The following is a 19,248-nucleotide window of genomic DNA, read 5'->3' on the forward strand; positions in this document are numbered from 1 at the left end:
CATTTACAGTATTTAGTGAAAAAAATCTGTGTGTAAGTGGACCTGCTCAGTTCAAAGCCGAGTTGTTCAAGGGTCAACTGTTTAGGGATTTGCAGTTCTTGGATCTCGCAATTTTTGGAAGCCTGTTCTCTCCTTGGGTGGCCAGGCCACTCCTGACTCTAGCAGGATATAGTTTTAGTAGATTCACGTGAAAGTGTTGAAGATACCGTGCTTCTTAAGGAAGATGGGCTTACACCTTCATGTACAGTACCTTCCTTGGACCTAGAGCTCATGGAAGGGATATTGAGGAAGTTACTGTGTATTGGAGCCTTAAAGGCTAAGGTTATGTCATATTCATTTGAAATATCTTGCTGTACCTGGAACCAGGGGATTGTGTCTCGTGCTGTTCATAATGCCTAATGAATTTTGTCCTTGAAAGTGGTTAACACTTCTTTTACTTTTGAAAGGTACTGTACCCCACGCTATAGTGAGTTTGAAGAGCTTGAACGGAAATACTGGAAAAATCTCACATTCAACCCCCCAATCTATGGTGCAGACGTGAATGGCACTCTCTATGAAAAGGTGAGACCCGCGGGAAACTTTGCAGCAGCATTTTTGTGATTTTGTAATGTCATGCCGTTTTTATCTGACCAGCATTTTGTAGGCCCCTAAAAACTACTTGCTGAATGGGTGGATGAACAAAGGAATGATCCACCACCAGCCGATGTGCTGTGCTCACTTGTTTGTGGGTATTTTTGCATGTGACTGAATTTTACTTCTCCCACTCTACATGTGAATTGGATGATGTGGTATTCTTTGCAAGGGCTGTTAGAATAGTTCGTGGGTGGTAGCTGATGAGTTCTTGAAAGGGTGGGATCACAGTAAATGAATTGTTGGGGGAGAGGCAGTGTGGTTTCTGCAGAAAAAAAGATCACTGACTAATCTAATGAAAGGAGAATGTATTTCAGAAGAAAAATTTTAGATTTTCAGAACCCTTAAGATTCTGTAGCAAAAGCTTAACGAATTGCATGCCTTGGGGATGTAGTGCTTTTGGTGTAAAGAAAGCCCAAGAAACGGTGTAAGGAAGGAATACTTGGGGCTGTTCTGGATGATTAAAAATCTGTAGGTTGTTTCAGGGATTATCACTCAGATTAATTTCAGTGTTTTTGTAAATTATTGGAAGGAAGGAATTTAAAAAATAGATTCCAAGTTTGGAGTCGTGGGAAGTGAAGCTTAGAGACACAGTCATTTTGAGTCGTGGGAAGTGAAGCTTAGAGACACAAATGGCAGGAAGATACTATGAGGGTCTGGGATGGGGAGCTACAAAAGCAGGGCATAATCCAGAACGCACTGTAAGAAGTGGGCTCCCAGCTGACCATTTCAACTCAGGAAAAGGATTTGTATGAACACAAGTTCAGTAAACTTTTTACTGAAAACATTGCTCAGGGGAATTTGGGGCTAGAAAGGACATAAATTGGTATAGTTAATTTTCCCCTATTTTGTATATTTTATGGTTTAAGAGGTCCCCCCCCCCCCTAATTTGACCTAAATTTCTTTAACTTCAGTTCCAACTCTTCCTCCTGGGGTTTAGAACAGGTGGCTATCACCTCCTTATTTATCTTTGATATAGTAGTGCTGTTCTCCGAGTGGTATTTGCCCTTCAGAGGTATAATGGCTTCTGTTCCAGTGGTGGCTGTGAAAAGTGAGTGAGTGGTCTCCCTGACATGTCCATGCTGTTTTGACATTATTCCACATCTTTGTTAAAGGTGACAACTCACCTAGACCTACTCTATGATTTGTAGGTTCAGAGCCTCAGTTTATATTCAGTATAACTTGTCCTGAACTATCATTTCCTTTTGCAGCATGTTGATGAGTGGAATATTGGTCGGCTGAAAACAATCCTGGACTTGGTGGAAAAGGAGAGTGGGATCACCATTGAGGGTGTGAACACCCCATATCTGTACTTCGGCATGTGGAAGACATCTTTTGCCTGGCACACCGAAGACATGGATTTATACAGCATCAATTACCTGCACTTTGGAGAACCAAAGTCCTGGTAAAGACAGCCCGAAGTTGGTACTGGGGCTTCTCCTGGTGGAGCAGGGCTTCTCAGCTTTAATGTGCTTAGGAGACACCTCCGGATCTTGTTAAAATGCAGACTCTGGTTCAGCAGGCTTGGGGTGGGACTGGCATTTTACATTTTAAACAGACTTTCAATTGATGAGATGCTGTCGTAATAACTCCGGTGCTCAGAGTGCCTTTTGAGTAGCAAGGCTTTAGAAGGCAGGGCACTTAATACCACTGTATGAAAGCATAAGTTTGCTGAGTGACTGAGAGCCACAGAGGCTATTCCAGGCTGTCCTACTGCTTTCTAATTTCTTTTTCTGAACAGGCCTGAGGCATTTCTTAGAGGCAGACTTCCAAGACTGGAGTCACTCCTTCAGATGATAGAAAGCTTTCTTTTCCTCATGGAAAAAATATTTGGTGAGCAGCAGTGTGTGCTTAACACAAGAGGGGATGCAAGGCTACTCGGCATATGCTTCCTGCTCTCCAGGATGTTCTCAGTCTAGTTCGGGAGACAAAGCTTTGTTTTCTCTCCTTATGCTGACCCATCACTCAGTCTTAGTATTTAGAGAAGGTGCTATTCAACAGCAGTGAATAAGACAGATGGGGTATCTACCGTCACACAGACAGGAGATAGAAAGTGTGAGAATATAACACTGTGAGAAAAGCTCTGATGGGAAACAGTGGGTGCTGTAGATCCACATGGATAGGGTGCATGAGGGGTGATGTGGGGATTAGAGAGGGCTTCCCTGGAAGAGGCTACAATTAAGCTGAGACCTAACAAATGAGGAAGACGTAGCTGGGCGGGGTAATGGTGGGTTCAGGAGAGGGGAAACTGAGGGAAGTGTGTCTAGGCAGTTGGAACAATATGTGCAGAGATCCTAAGTTGAGAGCATGATGTATTAGTGAACTGGAGGAAGTTCTTAGTGGTTTGGGTGTTGCGTACCAGGATGGAAGTGAGTGAGGAGGCCAGAGGGAACAGCATGGGCTGGGTCATGGGGAGTCATGGAAACTACATCCATTTTCATTACCTTTTCCAGCATCTTCAGCTGCATCCTTTCCTAGGGGTTTTCCTTTCTTCTTTCAAATACTTTTCAATTTCTAATCTTGGGAAGAAGTTTTTTTTTTTTTTTGAGCCTGTGATTACCCCCTAACTACTGTCCTATTTCCTTTCTTAGATGGCTAGACTTCTAGAGTCTGTAATTGTGGCTTTTGTGTCTTCACCAAGTTAACTCCAAAGTTCCCTGAAATTGGATTTCCATTCTCATGTCGAGAGCAGGTTTTCTGGTTATTACATACACTGTTTAGGTCATCCGAAGTGGGACCTCCAGAGACTTCTGTGCAAGGTTGCCTGATGGATCCCAAAGTCCTTTAGGTGACAGACATTTTCCTCAACTCCTCATCTGTTTTGTTTCATAATGAAGCTATTTGGGATGAGAAGATTTTTGTTGTGGAATAATCTTTAGACTTGATTATTAAGGTTAAAATAGACTTAACTTTGAATTTCAGAATATAAAGTTTAGCAGGTTTGCAAAAGTTTAAATAGTCTTACATAGTTTTTAATTTTTTTTTTTTTTCAAGAGCATTTTCTATGGTATCTAGATAACCTACTGGGCAGAGGAGTAATTATTGGGTAATCAGTATAACTATTAAGGAGATGAAGGGGAAATAGGTTCAGCAGCAGGTATGGGACCAGGTCTCTAAGTACCTAATCCATTTTTATCTTATTTTCCATTCTTCCTTTATGCTACCCCAGTGAGACCTCTCGGGCTCTGCCAGGAGCACTTCAATGCCATCTTTCTTCCATTTATTTTTGTTTTATTTCATTTCATTAACATTATAAGGGAGAGCAACATTGAGCACATACCGTAAATCCTGGCTCATGGTAAATATTAAATACATGTCTTGTTAAAGAGTGAATATAAAAGAAATAAATTAACTCACTTCTGTGTGGATGCTCCACTTCTCTGCCGAAACAGCCTAGTATTTCATGTCTCCAGATTCTTCTCTAGTTTTTGTAGTGGGGAAGTTGAAAAACTTGGTACTTTGAGCTGTTTTGAGAGTGGGGAACAAGCCCCTTAGCTCCTGTACTGTCTTCTGCTCATCGTCCGTTGCTTTTATGTGATTGTAGGTACTCTGTTCCTCCTGAGCACGGGAAGCGGCTGGAGCGCCTCGCCAAAGGTACTGTGTCTCCTCCATAGCTGGGTCAAACCCTTCTAGGAGCCGTGCTCATTGCTCTAAAGTGTCTGTGGTCAGAGTCTCATGTGGCTGTCCTCAGGCCTGCAGATGCGGGGTTGAGCCAGATTGCCTGTTTGGTTATCTTAGTAGAGCAACTAAAACCAGTGTCTTTCTCCACCTTGTCCTGGGAAGGGGCTTAGTAATTCCTTCTTAGACTGTCTTTGCCTCATTTTTTATCGATCATGGGTTTAGTTGGCCAAGGATAGTACAACAGTCATATTGGTCTGATTCTTCTGCCAGAAACCCAAAGATTAAAAGTCAACATTAAATTATTTTGTGCTTGAATTCTTTTAAGTGGACTTTGATAGATTTATACCTCTAGAGAGCCCATTCCAAGAGAGCTTGGATAGTCTGTTCTGTAGTAGATGTGTTACTAACAAAAGACCAAGGATATACTGGTGAATGGGAAAAGTTTCTAAGTAGCTTCAAAGCTCTGTAAGAGCAGAGGCCACTTGGGTCATCTCAATTCCCCGAAAAGAATTTGATAACTCATGTAATGGCCTACAAGAAAGGGAGACAGAGGCTCATTGGAGGATCTTAGAATGGCCTGAAACTAGAAGGATCCATGGAGGTCTCACTGGTGATTCATCCTTCTTATTGGCCAGACCAGATGCACAGGTGTAAAGTGACGCTAGGGTTACAGAGCTTAGTTTCAGAGCCGTGTGTTAACCTGTGCCTGTTTTCAATAAAACAGGCTTTTTCCCCGGAAGTGCTCAAAGCTGTGAGGCTTTCCTTCGCCATAAGATGACCTTGATTTCTCCTTTAATGCTGAAGAAATATGGAATTCCCTTTGACAAGGTGAGCTGGTTTTACATACAAGTGTCCTTAGGCTCTCACAGAAACTACCCTTTCTCATCTGTTTCACAGAGGAGCTTTATTCTAGTTCACCACTCTGTGCCAGGTGTGGGCCAAAGCTAAGCTATATAACAGCACTTTGATCTCCGGGTATTCAAGGTGGGGCTACCATACCTTTCCTGGTTCTGGAAGAGGGTTAAGTCCCCATGAACAATGTTCATTTGGAGGAGTGGTTATTATAGTCGTGGCATCTGATACGTTAGGGCTTTGCATTTTACAGAAGACACCAAGACCACCCCAGTGGTTTTATGATTTGTCTTCAGTTATTCAGCTAAGTTGAGGCAGAGCTGGAGCTCAGAGTTCCAGTTCTGTGAGCTTCAGCCATTTGATGCAGCTGCTTCAAGTCTGCTCTTGTTCAGGTGACTCAGGAAGCTGGAGAATTTATGATCACTTTCCCTTATGGTTACCATGCCGGCTTTAACCATGGCTTCAATTGTGCGGAGTCTACCAATTTTGCTACCCGGCGGTGGATTGAATATGGCAAACAAGCAGTGCTGGTAAGTTTGCTTGGTTTCTCTTTATCACATCATGACTGAAAATGTCTGGTTTTTGTTAGGTACACTGGCTGGTGATTAGAAATTTTCTTTGAACTTCTAGAATTCAGAAACAGAATGGCTGGGAATGTGCAGAAGTGCCCAACATCTTGTGTTCATTAAAAATTTGTTCAGATTTGGGATGTATAATGTAGGGTTTCTATGCTCAAGTCCATTGGGTATTAAAACCACACCACACACATTGGTATTACTTGCTTTAGCCACTCTAGGACCTCTCTATTGAGAAATTCTTAGGGGTTTAATTTTACTCGAGGGAAGCGGCAGGGCTGGACCTTTGACCAAGAGTAGACTTGCCTGTAGAGTCCTGGCTTGGGTAGATATCAAGGGGAAGGTGGACGTTGACCATCCGGGTTCTAAGCACAGAATTCCATCTTTTAAGGGTTCTCCAAGCATCCTAGTTAGTGCCCGGGCGGACTTACCCAGCACCATGCCTTTTCTGCCCTTTCTTCCCTGTTTCCTTCCATGCTTGAAGGCTCTGCAAGGACATGTTCAGTCTGTGAACCCAAACAGTTTGACTTTAAACTGTCTTGTACGGTTTTCTACCTGAAGGGCGGAGATGGGAAATGGGGATCAGGAGGACAGAGTTAAAGTGTGCTCACCTGGAGCTCTTTCGGTTACTTGTGACAGTGCTCCTGTAGAAAGGATATGGTGAAGATCTCCATGGACGTGTTTGTGAGGAAGTTCCAGCCAGAAAGGTACAAACTTTGGAAAGCTGGGAAGGACAGCACAGTTATCGACCATACTCTGCCTACTCCAGAAGCCGCTGAGTTTCTTAAGGAGAGTGAACTGTCCCCAAGAGCCATGAATGAGGAGGAGTGCCCAGAGGAGGGCATGGAAGAGGCTGAGGATGGAGAGGAGGGTGACCTGAAGAGAAGGTAACTCAGCAGCTGTTTGAGGGAGGGGTGTCTGGGCAGTTCCCCATAATCTGCTGAGGGACTTTTTCTAAATGGGTTGTTTGAGCCGAGGGCATTTTCTTCTTGGTAAAGGTTCCAGAATCCTCAGAGCGAGGGCATTGAGGGCCTCCTTCTGGCTGTTACCCAGGAATGCTAGCACCTGTCGGTGGGCCTGTGGTCTGCTGGGGCGAGGGTCACATACATGCCAGGGCATGGCTCCCTCAGCCAAAAAAGTCACATTTTCTCATCATCATTGGAGGGCTTTTTAAAAAAGGAGAGTATGATGACAGGGATGAGACTGACAGGAGCAAGGGGATGGTGTCTTGAACTTGGCTGGCGTCAGCATCTGAGCCAGAGCATCTGTCCTCTGAGGAGCATTTATCCTGGGCTATGTGGGGAAGAAAGGAGAGACCTTTATGGGGTACCTGCTCTGTGCTAGGTGCTCTGTCAGGTACTCTGCATACCTTAAGCCTCACATCAAGTCTGTGGGGTGGGTTGTGATATTTGTATTTTCCATTTGATAAAACAGGCTCAGGGGTGAAGTCCCTTGTCTTACGTCCTATAAATAAGAGGTGGCACCAAAGTGTGAAGCAAGTGTGACAGGCTCTGGCCACTCATTTTTGAGTTGTGTTGGATGTGTGTGAATGTCTTTGTGTAAGTGGATGTATATGTGGGCTCTTAAAAGTTTGCCCTCCTCCTTACAGCCTAGCCAAACACCGTATAGGGACAAAGAGGCACCGAGTTTGTCTTGAAATACCACAGGAGGTGAGTCAGAGTGAGCTCTTTCCCAAGGAGGAGCTGAGTTCCGGACAGTATGATATGACGGAGTGCCCAGCTGCCCTTGCTCCCGTGAGGCCCACCCATAGTTCTGTGCGGCAAGTCGAGGATGGTCTTACCTTCCCAGGTCAGTTGGTTATGGTATTTTTCCCCACAACCCCAAATGTGTTCTGCTCTCTGTCAGATGCCATGTTGAATGCAGGGTCACAGATATGAAAAAGGGGAGAGACAGGTCTGTGAGCAGATAGCATCACTGGCGATTGAGAAGCAGTGTGAGAAGCACTTTGGTTAGGGACACTACAGAGTGGACGAGGAACATAGGGGAATGGCCCCCTCTCTGCCTGGTGAAGGCTCAGGGAAGCACCGAAGGTTTTTATGAAGTGATGATTAACCAGTTCTTACAAGATCAGTAGTGATTTTCCAGGCAGACAGAGAGTGGGGGACTTAGGGCATCCCCGAGAGGAGCAGCAGGGGCGAAGGCATGGAGATGTGAAAGGACACGAGCTATCTGGGGAAGTGGTAGTGATTTCCTATAATTTGAATATGGAGGTGGAAGAGTAGAAGACAGGTGTGTTACCAGGAGATGAGGCTAGAGAGTGAGATGATGTAGGGGCTGCCTGCCATTTTAGATTTGTTTACTTGGAGGCTTGAGGAGCCTTTTGTACTTTAGGAAGGGAGTGGTGCGGTCAGTGTTCTAGAGCGGTCACTTGGATGGTTGTTGAGGGAGGGTACATTTGTTGGGGAAGGGCTGCTATCAGTCTCTAGTCAGGCTTGAATCTCTGTGTAGACAGTACCTTGATATGTCTGCTGAGAGCCAGACAGCACTATGGGCTCGGATCCTGGGGCCGGCCTGCCTTCCCTTCAGATTTTCTATCCTGTGGGTGCTAGGTCTCTCCTGAGCTGAGGCCTTCATTTCCCACAGGAGACTCCTGAGGAAATGGTAGCTGCCACTTACTGTCTGCTGTGTGCCAGGCTGTGCTCCATTTTACACACAGAACCCTGGTGGTATCTTTGCATTACAGAAGAGGAAACTGGAGGCCCAGAGAGGCTAAGCAGTTACCCCCTCCTCACACAGTGACCTTGTAGGTGATAGAGCCAGACATCAGGGCCAGGCCTCACTTGCCCCCTATGTTCTTTTTGCCCCTGCCTTTCATGAAGTTCAGAAGTGCGGGAGGAAGTTGGCTGTCCAATGTGTATGTGTTTCAGATTATTCTGACTCCACCGAAGTCAAATTTGAAGAGCTTAAAAACGTCAAACTAGAAGAGGAGGAGGAGGAGGAGGAAGAAGAGGAACAAGAAGCAGCTGTCTTGGACCTTTCTGTGAATCCTGCCTCCTTAGGGGGACGCCTTGTCTTCTCAGGTTCCAAAAAGAAATCATCTTTGAGCCTGGGCTCTAGTTTGTCACAGGATTCTATTTCTTCTGATTCAGAAACCAGCGACCCTCTGTCCTGCCAGGGGCAAACAGGAATTCTCACTGTGCACAGCTATGCCAAAGGGGACGGCAGGGTCACCGGGGGAGAGCCATGCACAAGGAAGAAAGGGAGTGCCACCAGAAGTATCAGCGAGCGGGAACTGGCCGAGGTATGGGCTCTGGGCAGTGGTAAGGTGAATTGCCCAGAAGGGATCCTTGGAGGCTGGGTGTCGCGAGTGTCCAAGATGACAGGAGAGACCCTCAGGATGGACCTCCCGTCTGCCGTCCTTATATCAGGTGGCACTAGCTCACTTCCAGCCTGCTTGCTGGGAGTTCCTTTGTCTTATCTCTGTGTGACTGTTGTTCCAAAGAATTGCATCGCATCCTCGGGAACGGCGGTGGCTGATTGGGTATATCCTCTGACCTTCTATTCTTTAGAGGCACAAGGGTTAGAGTCGCAGTGGTTGCAGCTCAGATGTTTGAGTGTTGGGGAGGAGATGGCCTTTCTTACTCTAAAATTCAAGGATTTTTTTCCTTACACATCTTGACTGCCCTATAGACTCCCCTGAGAATTCTCCCTCCTCCACCCTCCATACATCCTTCATCTCCCAGAATAGCATTGTTGACAGAGTATCCTTTTGAGACCAGGATGAATTCCCAAAGCCATAAATGTGAACATATTTGTTCAGGCTTCCTCATAGAACACTCTGTCACCAAAAGCTGTGTTTTTTGTTCGTTTTGTGGAAAAAGGCTCTTGGTGGATCTGAGTGGGATATAGCAGAGCTGCATTGGATGCAGCTGGACTGACACCTACCCCAGCGACATGCCCTTACTCCCCAGCCTCACAGCTTACGTGGGTCAAGTTGCAGCCTTGAGGGGGGATGTGGTGGGCGGGGTCACTGGTGAATAGTAGAAGTCAGTGCAGGAGGTCTCCTTTACCTCCCATCCTCTTACTTTACTTTTGAAATAGTTATTATGAAACATTTGTGAAGTACATAGAACTAACTAGAGTACCATCTTGGACCTCCTGTCTATACCCATAATCTCTATGTATTAAAATTTGGCATATTGGCTTGATCTTTTCTTTGGCTGAAATACTAACAGTTCGTATTAAAATTTCTCTAGTTTCCTCACTAGTGCCTTTTTGTGGTTGGTTTGTCCCCTCGTCTTTAATACCCACACGGTTTTCTTTCTGCTGTCTCTGACTGTCAGGGCTCAGTGTCAGTAGACTTCCTTTTCCTTGTGTTTCTCCCTCCATCTCGCGGCGAGTGCAGGCTCATGAGCCGATGACTACCATGTCACCTCCTCATTGCCTCTGACTGCTGTTTCTCTGTCTTATAGCAGCTCCACAACCTTGGAAACTGAATCTCTTATACTCCCTACTGCCACATGCAAGTCATTCTTCCTCCACAAAGCTCTCATGCCCTCTCGTTCATCCTGCTGTCATGCTACAGGTCACGCTGTCCTCTTCCGGTGTTTTCCTGACTTTCTTGCCTCCAGTTACAATCACAACCACAAAAGCAGCTGACAATAGCACGGACTAACTATATACTAAATATACACATCGTTCCAACTATTTATTACTACTTAATTAATCTAACCAGAGTCAAGGTTTTTGTATTTTTGGGAGGGGGAGAGGGCAAGCCAGGAAGTAACACCCATCTTTTTTTCTCCCACACTAGGAATCAGTTAAGTAATGGATATAGGAGTCAGGCATGTGGAGCACAGAGTGTCACTTCATTACCAGTTAAAATGATTGAAGAAAGTGGCTTTTAACCTGTGGCCAGATGGCCCTGCTGCTCGCTTACCCTCAATAAGAAGACAGATTATCTACCTAGTCACAGGCATCCTGGCAGATGCACATGGCCCCTCTCATCTCAGCAGAATGTTTTCCACTCATCTTCCATGTGTTTGTGGACGCAGACCAGAATGCCCTCCTCTGCCAAAGGCAGAGCCCAACTAAGTAAAGTAACATGCAAGGGCTGGGGAGAAAAGCCTGGAATCCCTCCATGTGGGAACAGCCTGGGGGAGGGAGGCTGCTCTCTCAAATGCTTCTCTCATTCACATCCTCAAAAACCATCGAGTGCCTTCCTGGCTCCTTTTTATTTCTGTGTGGACTTCTTAGCCGTGATGGTGATACCCTTCTCCATTCCACGCCAGCCCCCACTTCCCCCTTGATGTGCTGGCATCTTTGAACCACTTGCGATTCCCTAAAAATATCTTGGCTGCCTGCCCACTCTCTTTACTTTGTTTATGGCATGCCTATTCTGGGCTGGGACTGTGTCTTCAAGGAGCTCACAGTCTAGATGAATAGATATGAGCAAATAGTTCTGGTACTTCGTAATCCATGTTATGGCATGATTCTGAGAGGTAGCAAGCAGCTCCATGTGGGGTTGGGGTGAGGCATTCAGAGAGACTACAGAGAAGGAGGCATTTTAGCTAGGCCTAAGGTTGGCCAGGAGTATGCCAGGTGGGTCAAATTAAATTGGAGAGGGAATCTGCCAGAGGAGAGTGTTCTACATGGTGGCGATGGCTCATGCCGAGGTCAAAGCACATGGGGGGCGGTCTGTAGTGGTTTTGTTTGCCTCAGGCATATGAGACTGGAGAGGGCCCCTGGATGTGTTGGTGGAGGGGTGTTTGGACCCAGGTTTGGAGGGTCTGCCTGGGATGCTTTGCGAAGCAGTTTGACTCTTAGAAGTTGTTGAGGAGCAGTGGAAGGTTCCCCACTGAATATTTTTGGAAATGAACATACTCCATAATACTTTTTTTTTTACCGCCTACGACATCCGATCTTCCTAGGTGGTCTCCCATCCAAGTACTAACCAGGCCCGACCCTGCTTAGCTTCCGAGATCAGACAAGATTGGGCTTGTTCAGGGTAGCATGGCCATAGACCATAATACGTTTGTTAAATGCACAAAGATGCATTCAGAATAATACAGTGAACCCACAAATTCTCATCACCTAGATCTAACAGTTGCCATTATCTTGCCGCATTTGTCTCACCTATCCTTTTTTTAATCTGTGAGAGTATTTTAAAGCGAATCCCAGATACCATGTCATTTTTTTTCCCCTACCTCAGTGTGTAGCTCTAAAAAAATATGGGTATTTTCTTAATTAGTATGCCATTATTACACATAACAAAATTATGACAATTCTTTAGCATGATCTAATACCTAGTCTATAATCAAATTTCCCCAGTTAACTAAATAAAATTTACGGTAGGTTTGTTTGAGTCAGGATTTAATCTAGTCTCATGCTTTACATTTGTTTATTATGCTTCTATGCCTTAATACGGAGCAGGGTTCCCCTCTTTTTTCTTCATTGACTCGTTGAAGAAACAGTTATTTAGGGGAACCTTCCACTGCTCCCCTTCACTGTTTCAGAAGATCATTTTAGAAGTATAAAGGCTTTTCGAGGGGAAGAAGGAGGCAAAATTAGAAATGGCAGAGGTTCTCACAAAGGTAGAATTAGGATGATTTTTACTTACATTTAAAATTGTTTGAATATTTTTTATGATTAATGTGTTATTTTTATAAGCAAATACTTCTACTTCAAGAAAGGAGAAAAAAAAAAAAAGATTTGCAACAGGGAAACCAATTTGGAGCCTGTTTCTTAGTCTGAAAGGCAGGTGGTGAGGACCTGAGCCGTGGCGTGGAGATTGGGGTGGGGAGCAGGAGGTGGGTTTGAGAGCTGCTTAGAAAGTAGGAGCACAGGGCTGGGGGGCTGGCTGTGGACTGAGTAAGAGGGCAGTATAGGGGTTGACTTGGGATTTCAGCTTGAGTTATTGGATGAATGGGGGTGCCTCAGTGGAAGATAGAGGTTATAAGAAAAGTGAGTGGGGTCTATGAGTGGCTCAGGTGAGTTCAATCTGGGCATGTCGAATGTGTGACCTGCTTGTGAGGTAGGCTGTTGTGTATATCCACAGACCTGAAGCTCAGGAGAGGGGTCCTTAGGTTTGAGAGTCACCAGAAGGGTGTCTGTGGGCACAGAAGAGCCCCTGTGTGGAGCGTGGGTGGAGGTAGAGGGCCCAGGAAGGAGAAGGAGAGTAAGAAGAGCACCAGAGATTTTGGGAAACTAGGAGAGAAAACTAGAAGTGTGTCCAAAGCCAGGGGAGGAGAAAGACTGAAGACTACTTGCTTCTGGTGAAGGAGAGGAGCCAGAGCAGTGGGGGAGGTTGGAGACAGTGCCAGGGGAGGATCTGGATCCTGGAGGTCTGAGTGGAGAGAGGGAGTGGGGTCTCCTGCAGAAACAGGAGAGGATGGCTACCGATGGGTTCTTTGGTTTTTAATTGCGGTAAAATATACATGATATAAAATCTGTTCTTTTAACCATTTTTTAGTGTACAGTTCAGTGGCCTTAATCGCATTCACATTGTTATGCAGCTATCAGGCTGCAGATGGTGTTGAGGTGGAAGGAGACGGGGCGTGGTCTCCATGGGTCTCAGAAGAACCTTGCTTACTGGAGCCCAGCCCTTTGCAAAAGCCACCACTCCTACAAACCTTTCATTGCTTCTCATCTACTTCCCTTTTCTCCTTTGAATCCCTACTTTAATACTTGGTTCCTTTTTTAGGATACTTCTCTTGGTCTCAGTGCAGCTATCTTAGGCTGGTGAGGAAGATAAGCTTCTAGGAGCCAGGCCCTGTGCTACATTCAGCCTTGCTTCTTGAGGCACCAGCATTATTTTCAGGGCATGGCCCATGAGCCTTCTGTAAACGTGGAAGGAATGAATGGAAGTTTAGTTTTAGTTAGGAAGCTGATCGGGATTAATTAATAGAGTGGAACAGGGGACTGACAGTCAGGGTTTGGGGCAGAAGCCAAACCACTTTGCCTGTCCCTGGAGAGGTCTAATAGCATTGTATCTATATTTGGGAACAGCTGGGTTTCTGAGAGCACCCTTGTGTCCCCTCCCCACCCCCACTTTAACCATCCCCCCAAGGTGTAATTTGGGCCTCTTGCTATTCAGTTTATGCGCCACACTGTCTTATGTCAGGGGCCCTGGTAAAAAGCACCTTGGTTAACTGACTACTGAAACACCAAAGCCTTAGAGTTTTCATTTTACTGCAGACTGAACTACAGCTATGTGTTGGCTGCAAAAGTTGTTAAACTGCTTGAAAAAGTGAGTTCCCGAAACAAGGAGAGAATAGTTGGTTCTCTGTATAGAATAAGCTCCATCAGGGACATTGACTTTGACCCTGGGTACCTGATGTTAGAAGGAGTCAATGAGAACTCGGGAGCTTTGAGCTCCATTTCTCCTACAAGCGGGGGCCTGGGAAAGTCTGCATGCTCTCCTGCTCCATCCTCACAAGGAGCAGCCCTCTGGGGCAGCACTTGTTACTCTCATTTTACTAGTCATTTGCTACTCGCCTGTGTTCATATAGCTAGTTGTTTTTACTAGGGTTTCTGTTATATACTGAGGGGATTTAGAAATTGGAGCACATAGCAGGGAGTGACAGCACTGTGAGGAAAGGTGTGGATGCTCTATAGCATTTATCCAGAAGATGAGAAAATGTGGGAAGATCTTCAAATATTTGAATATGCCTGTTGGTAAGATGGTAGTGGAAAGGGCACAGACTTTACACTCTGATAACAGGTCTCCCTCTGGCTACCCAGGGTCAAAGTCAATGTCCCTGATGGAGCTTATTCTGTACAGAGAACCAACTATTCTCTCCTTGTTTCGGGAACTCACTTTTTCAAGCAGTTTAACCTCGTGAATGAGCTCCTTGAGGTTAGAGATGACGTCTCACCTGTCTGCATTGCCACAGCACCTAGCATGTATACTGCATATGGAAGCTGGGCGTATAGGAGTTACTCTGAATAAACAGATGTGAATAAAAGTGTCCTCCTCCTTTTCCAAAGCTTGACCCCTCTCTCCTTTCTCCAGTACCTAGATCTATAAAATGATCTGCCTCTACCTCCTACCTCATACTCATTTTCTATTGCTGCTTTAACAAGTTATCGCAAACTTAGAGCCTTAAAACAACACATTTATTATCTTCTAGTTTAGTTAAGGAGTCCGAAGTGGGCCTCACTGTGCCAAAGTCAAGTTACCTGTAGGGCTGTGGACCTTCCTGGAAGCTCTAGACAGATTCCATTTCCTTGCCTTTCCAGCTTCTACACGTTCCCTGGCCAGTGGCCCTCTTTTATCTTCAAAAGCAGTAACATCTGGCCAGGTCTTTCTTTCTAATCACTTCACTTTGACATTGACTTTTCTTCCCTCTTCCATTAAGCTCTATTTGATTACATTGGGCCCACCCGATGATCCAGGATAATATCTCTTTTCAGGTTATCTAATTAGCAACCTTAACAATCTTTGGCAGGTTAACATAGTCATGGAGATTAGGACATCTTTGAGGGACCATTATTCCGTTTACCACATATACTAATAACTAACTCTCCTTTCACAAGCTTTCTCTTCTCTGCCTATAAAACCATAATCACATTGCCCCTATCCTGAAATACAATTGGAGGAAATTTTCTTCTCAAGCTATGATCTTATTCCCTTGATCTTCTCAAAAATAGCCTCTATGATGTATTTACTCTTAGTTCCTTACTGTCTGCTGGAACTTCTCTCTCCAAAAACGTCCTGACACCTCCTCGCTGAATCCGTTGGCCATTTCCTGCTCAGGCAATTCCATATTCTTTGGCCCTGTGGATTTCCTGTCCTAGAAGCCCTCTCCTCCTTGCTTTCTGTATTCCTCTTACCTCTCTATTTCCAAATCTCCTTTTCTCTCTTCTTCCTCCTGTCCTGGAAGTCTTGGTCTCCAGTCAACTTATTTTCCCCTGATAATCTCATCCACACCCACGATTTTGATTCTGAACCTTATGTGGAGGATTCCCACATCTGCAGCAAGATAGAGAAGAGGTCATTACTCTGACTTCTGTATGACCCCTCTCCCCGCCCCCGGTCTGAATTTCTCTTAGGCCTCTGGGGCTATGTGAACAATGCGCAGAATGTGTAACTTGTCTTGTTACCACTCCTTCATCCACACGAGTTAAGTGTCTCCCTTGGTGACTCAGGCTAGGAATCTCCACAACCTCTGGTTCCTTTATTTGCATTTGTTTACTTCCTAGTCTCTGCCAATTCCCAGGTTTTCTAGTTCGTTTTGGCCAAAGAACCCTTTTTTTAAATGAAATCTTAATCATTTAAAAAATATAAATCAAAAGCAGGGATGTTCTGGTTGGAATGTGGGCAGGGCCTCCAGCCCTGCCTGTTCACTCTGATGGCAGGGAGGGGCTTTTTGATCTACATTTGGAAACCACAGGTACGAATCAGTATGGTTCAGAAGAGATTAAAAGTCTGATCATCTGGGGCTTCAATAGTAAAGGTCCCTAACGTCCTCCCTCATTTACCACATTCCTGCACACTGAGTTGACCTCACTCACTCCTGGAAGCAGGGATCACATCCTGTTAGACCATTTATCCACACCTTCTTCCTTTCCTGGGCAGGCCTTTGCACTCAGTAGTGTCTCAGTAAATATTTGTTGAATGAATGGGCAAATGGACACCGAAACTTGTTGGTTAAATTTATGTTTGGAAGAGCAGGCTCTGTCCTGTTTGGGTTTTCTTGAATTTACAAATGTGGTCCTTAAGTTCTGGGGTTCTGTGAAGTTTCATGTGGAGTCTGTAGGTCCAGTGTTACTTCTCCAAAGCGGCCCTGCAGTGCTGCCGCTAATCTACAGCACTCTGAGGCATTGGCTTTTGTCACAGTTGCAGAGTGGCCCTCTTCCATGCTTCGTTTCCTTGCTTAATGGGTTTTGCTTAACTCTGTTTCCTAGTGTCAGTATAACCAAGTTTAAGTATGTTGATTAGAAAGAAACTTTTGTGTAGTGTTACCGGTTCTGTCCTGTACGTCTTGAACCTCATTACATGTGCTCTGACATTATGTAAAGGCAGCGTTAAATCAACCTTTCCCTTTGTAGCTAGGCTATGTGTTCTCTGTCCTGGCTGATGTCCTCCCCTGGAAAAGAGGAATGAATGGTTATCGGCTAGAACTGAGGTCTCCATAGTGCATAAGGAGAAGTTGTCTTATTTTACCTTTAATGGATCAGCTGCTTCTCACCCCTTTGAATGTCCTCCAGCCTTTTAAACCTGGATGACCCAGCCGCCTGGCACTTTATAACAGTGCTGCTGGCCTTTTGGTCCAAGGGGAGGGGTACCTGGGTTTCTCTGGGGCTCTCAGACTCAGTTTCATGATGATGAGTCGAGGGGTGGGGGCATGACTCTTCTTTAGAGCTGGAATAGGTTTATTTTTGGTACATTTGTTTCGGGCTGCTTCTGAGAAGTCCAGGACTTACACTTACTAGGCACAGATTTTGCCCTAAAATGTTTCTATCATCTTAGGTTAGGTTAGTTTGCATGGCACCGTCATTTTGGCTTTTTAAAAGACAGGTGTTTTCTATGTTTTTTCTGTTTCTTTTTGCTTCTCTTTTCTTTTTGCTTCTTCCTGTTTCTTTGTGCCTGCTCTTTCCCTTAGTTTTCATTGTAAGACTAATTTTTGCTGTGTACCCAAGTGGAGGCAAGACCAACTTGATGTCTTCTTCTGGTTTGCCCAGGTTGCAGATGAATACATGTTTTCCTTGGAGGAGAATAAGAAGTCTAAGGGCCGACGTCAGCCCTTAAGCAAGCTCCCCCGCCACCACCCGCTCGTGTTGCAGGATTGCGTCAGTGATGATGGTAAGTGTTGTCTTCTCTGTTCACCGGAAAAGAAACAGCTCACTGCATTAGGGCTTGCTCTGATGATTCAAGCAGGAGGCCAGGCTGAGGGCCAAGGGTGGGCCTGTGGCTTCGCTAGCTGTTCCTCTAGATACTGCATAAAGAGGGCAGAATTTTATATGATAACCTAATTTATTAACCAGATTTCATTATATCATAGAATGTACCTAATATAGGGTAATCGCATGCAGGTTCTTCCCTTTCTTCTCCTAAGAGGTACAAGGCTGATTTTTCAGGATAGCAAACTCTCACTGATGCCAAGCCCTGCGCTGAATGTGTGGCTACAAAGATAACTAAGATATGTCCATGCCCTCAAGAAGCTCACAGGGAGGGAGTCAGGGCAAACTGACTGCTAATCAGATCTAAGGAAGGTAGTACTCCAGGTGGAGGGTACTACCATGGACAGAGAGTAACCATGGAAAAGAGAAACAGGAAGATCAGTATTAAGAGGAACCAGCTCAGTGTGGCCGGAGTTAGAAGGCCAGGCCAGGGAGTGTGAGGTTGGGGAAGTGAGGTGATTGAGAGGCTGATGAGTGAGGACTTTTTTTCATTGGCATTCTGGAGCCTTTGAACTGTTCTAAGCAGGAGAGCAACGTGGTCAGATTTACATTAGAAAGATTGTTCCTAGTGATTGCATCTTGAGAATGGCTTGAGAGGAGCAAATGGGCTTTTGTTCTGGTGCCCATGAGATATGAGAGTCTGAACTAGGATGGTGGAGGTAGGGATGGCGAAGGGGATGTAGTGAAGATGTTGTAAAGATAAAGTCAGCAGGATTTGGTGATTGGATGTGGAGCTGTGAGGGTGGTAGGGAAGGGAGAGGCATGAGTTGAGTGCTTCCCTGGTATCTAGCTACGGTCGGGTTTTAGAAACCTACATTCAGTTTCTGTGGAGGACGTAGACTTGGGTTTGTGCAGAATTGGTCTTTGATACTTTTACTAGGGTAAATGAGGCCTTTCAGGGAGAGGTGCAGAGGAGGGTGAGCAGAGGCAGGGGTTAGGAGGACAGAAGAAGAAGCGGAGCCTGTGAAGGAGACAGAAGGGGAGTAGGCAGGGATGTGGAGGAGAACTTAAAAAGTGTGTACCTGGAGCGCAGGGAATGGTTGCCATCAGGCAGTGTGGCCTCCTGTGCTGCCTGGAGCCCAGAGATTCAGTAAGATTAGTGCTGAAGAGCCTCTGTCAGTGACCAGATCCCGTGTTACTCTTACTGATGCCAGACCCTTTCCCATTTTGTTCTGTCCTTCCTGTGCCATTGGCTGGGTGGGAAAGTCTGGAGTCTCACTGGCCTTTCTTCCGTTCCACAAGCTCCCACATGTCTCTTCTGATCTGATGTCAATGCCCATCTCTGCTGTTTTCCTTGGTAGAAAGATCATGATAAGCTGCGTGGGGAGATTCTCTTGAGATTGTATAGTCAGAAGTAGGCCAGACCTTGAGCCAGAGTCTTAGGAGGTCCTCTGGTGTTCTCCAGCTAAAATGGGGGCTTCATGATCTCTGGTGGCAATAGCCCAGTTTCATGTTTCACCCCTCTCCCCCATACTCTGAAGCCATGTAGGTTGTAGAAAATTGGAAAAGCAGTTTTAAAGAAGACAACAAAAATTAAATTACCTTGCAAAGGTGACCACTGTGAACATTTTAGTGTGTTAACCTTCCTGTCTTTTCTGTTCAGGTACCAAATTATGTCCATGTATGCCTTTTTATAATAACATAATTGAGATCATAATACATAGCCCCCCAACTCTTGATGAGAAAAAGTTTCAAACGTGGAAAA

The 19,248-nt window shown here is 45.3% G+C and overlaps 1 protein-coding gene and 1 pseudogene across 5 annotated transcripts in view; one reads left to right on the forward strand and one right to left on the reverse strand.

The window, feature by feature from the left end:
• KDM4A (lysine demethylase 4A) overlaps positions 1-19,248 on the forward strand; it is a 40,129-nt gene that overhangs the window by 5,769 nt on the left and 15,112 nt on the right. For 4 of the 5 annotated variants that reach the window (XM_023535028.1, XM_023535026.1, XM_023535027.1 and 1 more), the window contains exons 4-13: positions 447-561; positions 1,842-2,035; positions 4,175-4,224; positions 4,976-5,079; positions 5,496-5,633; positions 6,318-6,565; positions 7,288-7,487; positions 8,567-8,940; positions 10,453-10,458; positions 17,325-17,445. In XM_023535028.1, the coding sequence (XP_023390796.1) occupies positions 447-561; positions 1,842-2,035; positions 4,175-4,224; positions 4,976-5,079; positions 5,496-5,633; positions 6,318-6,565; positions 7,288-7,487; positions 8,567-8,940; positions 10,453-10,458; positions 17,325-17,445 (1,550 nt within the window). The remainder of the gene's footprint in view (positions 1-446; positions 562-1,841; positions 2,036-4,174; positions 4,225-4,975; positions 5,080-5,495; positions 5,634-6,317; positions 6,566-7,287; positions 7,488-8,566; positions 8,941-10,452; positions 10,459-17,324; positions 17,446-19,248) is intronic. The other variant, XM_011367525.2, reaches the window with a different exon arrangement.
• On the reverse strand, positions 11,545-11,663 carry LOC111744477 (annotated as a pseudogene).

This window comes from Pteropus vampyrus, unplaced genomic scaffold, assembly GCF_000151845.1.
Source record: "Pteropus vampyrus isolate Shadow unplaced genomic scaffold, Pvam_2.0 Scaffold135, whole genome shotgun sequence".
Taxonomy (NCBI): domain Eukaryota; kingdom Metazoa; phylum Chordata; class Mammalia; order Chiroptera; family Pteropodidae; genus Pteropus; species Pteropus vampyrus.